Genomic DNA, 4,255 nt, shown 5'->3' on the forward strand with positions numbered 1-4,255 from the left:
AAAGCATTGTAAAAATTCCAACTCACATTAAAACAAATGTAAAAGAGAATTTTATTTTAGAGGCCATCACAGAAAAGCATTTCTGTGTCTAATTTATTTTCACCATTTGTTGGATTGTTATGGTTGTTAAGGGCCATCCAGTCAGTTCTGATTCATAAATCCTCTATGCATAACAAAAGAAAACAGTATCCAGTACTGTGCTCTTCTCACAATTGTTGCTACTCTTGAACCCATTGCTGCTGTGACTGTGTCAATCCACCTCCTTCTGGGTCTTCCTTTTTTTTTTTTTTTGCTGACCCTCCACTGTACCAAGCTTGATATCCTTCTCCAGGGACTGGTTCCTCTTGACAAAGAGATAAAGTCTTGCCATCCTGATTTCTAAGAAGCATTCTGGCTGTACTCCTTCCAAGTCAAATTTGTTTGTTCTTCTGGCAGTGCTTTTAATATTCTTGTACAGCATTATAATTCAAATGCATGGGTTCTTCTATGGTCTTCCTTATTCATTGTCCAAGTTTCACATGCATACGAGGTGATTGAAAATACCATGGGCTGGGCCACCTCAATCCTCAAACGGACATCTTTGCTCTTGAACACTTTAAAGAGGTCTTGTGCAGCAGATTTGCCTAATGCAATACATTTTTTGATTTCTTGACTGCTGCTTACATGAGTGTTGTGTATCCAAGCAAAATGAAGTCTTTGACAACTTCAATCACTTCTCCATTTATCACAATGTTATTTATTGGTCTGGTGGTGAGGATTTTTGTTTTCTTTACATTAAGGTGCAACCCATATGGAAGTCTCCGGTCTTTGATTTCCATCATTAAGTATTTCAAGTCCCTTTCATCAAGCAGTGTTGTATCATTTGTAGATCACAGGTTGTTAATGAGTCTTCCTTAAATCCTGATGTCACATTCTTCTTCATATAATCCAGTTTCTCTGGCAGTATACAGATCAAACAAGTATGGTGAAAGGATACAAGTATGGTGCACACCTTTCTTGATTTCAAACCATTCAGTATCCCCTTGTTTTGGTCTAACAGCTGCCTCTTGGTCTATGTACAAGGTCCTCATGAGGGCAATTAAGTCTTCTCGAATACCTTTGTTAGATTAAAGAATTATTACTTTACCACTTGTGATTACACGTAAGGTATCAAGCATAAAACCTTCGTCTCCCTCTGCTACCCTCCCCAGCCAGCTACCCTCCCCAGCCCTCAGGACCCAAATCGCAGACATATCTTGGCGTCACCAGATAAATTTGTCAAACAGCTCATGAAATTCTAAAACCAAGCAAACTGAAAACAAGCCTAAGATACTAATAACTGTAAATGAAGAAACTCCTTGAGAGACTTAAAGTTTTCTAAGGGTTTCTTGCGCTCTCAGGAACTCTTGCAGCAAAACTACAACTCCCAGAGCGCTTAGAGAGAACATGCGCGTCGCCGCGTTGACACTTGCAAGCTCCCTCCCGCCTTCTCACTCCAACGATTGGATACTCCCGTTCCGGGTCTCGGGACTTCTCTCATTCCATTGGCTGAGGCTCCAGTGGGGTCAAATTAGAGAGTTTTTGGGCGCCCGGGTCCCTTCCAGCCCCCGGCCCTCCCCTCCGTACAAGATGGCGGCAGAAGCAGCTGGTGGCAAATACAGAAGCACTGTCAGCAAAAGCAAAGACCCCTCGGGGCTGCTCATCTCTGTGATCAGGTGAGGGAGGCAGGAGGCAGGGGCAAGGGTCCTCTCTCGGCTTTGGAAGGGAAAGGGGGTGTCTGGGTACGCCCTGCTGACCTCCCCTTCCCGCCTTGTCCCCCCCTTGGCCCCTCCCACGGGCCTCAGCAGGTCCCCTCGTCTCTGGGGTCGGACTGGAGGGAGGAACGCCTCCCACAGTCATTTCTCAGGGCTACAGCCTTCGTTAGGGTCCCGGGCTCTGAAAGCACGTTGAGTGAGGCTTGGCAGCCAGGTGAAGGTGTGTTCATTCATCCACGTCACGTTGACAGGTAGATCGCCTGTGTCAGCCTCTTGGGCTTGTAGGTGGAAGACCCCGAAGCCCGCCGGAGACACCTGTCAGGGTTGTTCCTAGCCACACCTTGGACACCTTCACCCACCTGCTGTGGCCTCCCAGACAGGAGCTAATCAGTGAGTTGGTAAAGGGGCTGTGAGCTGGCAGGACACATTCAATTCCTGTTTTTGTTTTGCCCTTTCCTGCTTTCTGTCCTGGTCTGGTTAATAAAACAAAACAGAATTTCCAGTTACCCAGCATCTGTACGGTGAGAGGGTTGGCATTTTTAGGGGCTTTATTTTAAAGTGAAAATACTTCAATGAATTGGAGTGGGTACCACTTTCATGTACCACTGAAGATGACACAGAATCTGAATAAAATGAATGATGACTCGTTTTTACATGGTTGGCATTTGAAGTTCAGTTTGGTGAATTTTCAGTAAAGAAGACATTTCCTGTTTGTTTTTTTTTTCCTCACTAGTGCTAAATGTTTATTTTGTTCTTGAATCCAGAAATGACTTGATGATCTTTGTAAGACTTTGGCCCAAGATGCCCACCAGTAAAACATATTTTATAAGTATGTTGAATGAATAAATCAATCTTTGAAAATACTTCCCATCTCAAGAACATCTAAAGACCCATCTTAGAGGTCTTGGTTGAGCACTGAACTGCTAATTGCAAGGTCTGTAATTCAAACCCATCAGCTGTTCTTCAGGAGAAAAATGAGTCTTTCCGCCCCTGGTAGCGTAGTGGTTACCAGTCGGACTGTGGACCTCAAGGTCAGCAGTTCTAAACTACCAGCTGTTCCACGGGAGAAAGATGAGTCTTTCTGTTCCCGTAAAGATTTATAGTCTCGGAAACCCTATACAGGGTCGCTATGGGTCGGAACCGACTCCATGGCACACTGCTACCACCACCAAAGATATGCAACCTCAGAAACCCTCTACAAGGTCTCTGTGAGTTGGAATGGTATCCTTGGCAGTAAATTTTGAGGTTGAGTTTAATATTAGGGGCAATGGTAGAATTCTGCTTTCCTTAGGGGAGACCCGGTTTGATTCCCAGCCGATGCGTGTCATGCATAACCCCCGCCTATTGGTTAGTGAAGGTGTGCCTATTGCTGTGGTGCGGAACATTTTCACCTTAGCTTCCAGACTAACAGGCACTAAGAAGAAAGGCCTGGTGATGTACTCCCAGTCAGCCCATGAAAACCCTGTGGATCAGAACGGTCCAATCTGCAGTTGATCATGGGGAGAACACAGGCATGGAGTTGTCATGAGTCAGGCACTGAAGGCAGCACATTGAGTCTGTCTGTTATCAATGATCCCCCTGTAGGAATTAGTGCATCAGTCTTCTCTGTATGGAAATACCTAATATACTCCGTGGAGTCCTGGTGTGGCACTGTGGGATAGTGCAGTACACCGCAAGGTCGATTTGAACCACAAGGTCAGCGTTTCAAACTCACTTGGGATATGGCAAAATGCCATTTCCCAAGTGAGTTGGAAATCCACTCCTTGGAAACCCTATACAGGGTCTCTATGAGTTGGAACACACTTGACTACACTTCACAACAATAGCATGCTCGGGAGGCCATACAGAAGCAAGGCTCTTCTAGATCTCTGGTAGTGAACAGCAGTATAGAGGTGGCTCGATGCCAAAACCCCAACTGGCGTATTTGCAGCTTCCTTTTTTAATCCACTGTGGAGCTATAATACATGAATTTATTTGGATCTGTTTGTGACCTTATTTCCTCACTCTGCCTTGTTAAATCTTCATTTAAACAATAAGTATTCGATTCTGGTTTGTAGTGTGGTGCCTGGCTCATAGTATACACTCAGTGGAAACTTGTTGAGTGAATGAGTCAGCATCCTTGCCAAGACGAATCGGGCATAGATGCTCCTCTTGAGTAGAGTAGAGTGTACTTGGGGGAGAAGAACTGTAAATAAAAACTGATACAAGGCTAGAGAAGAGATAGCGATGGAAGCCCAGGGGACGGAGGAGTGGTTACCTTAGTGGAAGTGGAAGCTGCTCAGAGAAGGTCACAACTGTACTCAGATGACCCTCCCAGCTGTGCACTGGGCCATTCTGTGGGGTTTTCTCATTTATTTTATTTTATGGTGGTGTTATTAAGGGCTATCGAGTTAGTTGTGACTCATAACGATGCTGTATAGAGTTTTGTTGTTGTTGTTGTCAGGTGCCATCGAGTCGGAACCGACTCATAGCGACCCCATGCACAGCAGAACGAAACAATGTCCGATCCTGGGCCAACCTCA

General features: G+C 45.2%; 1 protein-coding gene across 1 annotated transcript in view; it reads left to right on the forward strand.

Annotated features, from left to right (window-relative positions):
- The first annotated feature begins 1,608 nt into the window (after positions 1–1,608).
- The window catches only part of EXOC4 (exocyst complex component 4), a 947,076-nt gene continuing 944,429 nt past the window's right edge, over positions 1,609–4,255 (forward strand). Inside the window, 1 exon segment of the mRNA XM_006861146.1 lies at positions 1,609–1,694. Within this exon segment, the coding sequence (XP_006861208.1) occupies positions 1,609–1,694 (86 nt within the window).

The sequence above is a fragment of the Chrysochloris asiatica genome, unplaced genomic scaffold (genome assembly GCF_000296735.1).
Source record: "Chrysochloris asiatica unplaced genomic scaffold, ChrAsi1.0 scaffold00041, whole genome shotgun sequence".
Taxonomy (NCBI): domain Eukaryota; kingdom Metazoa; phylum Chordata; class Mammalia; order Afrosoricida; family Chrysochloridae; genus Chrysochloris; species Chrysochloris asiatica.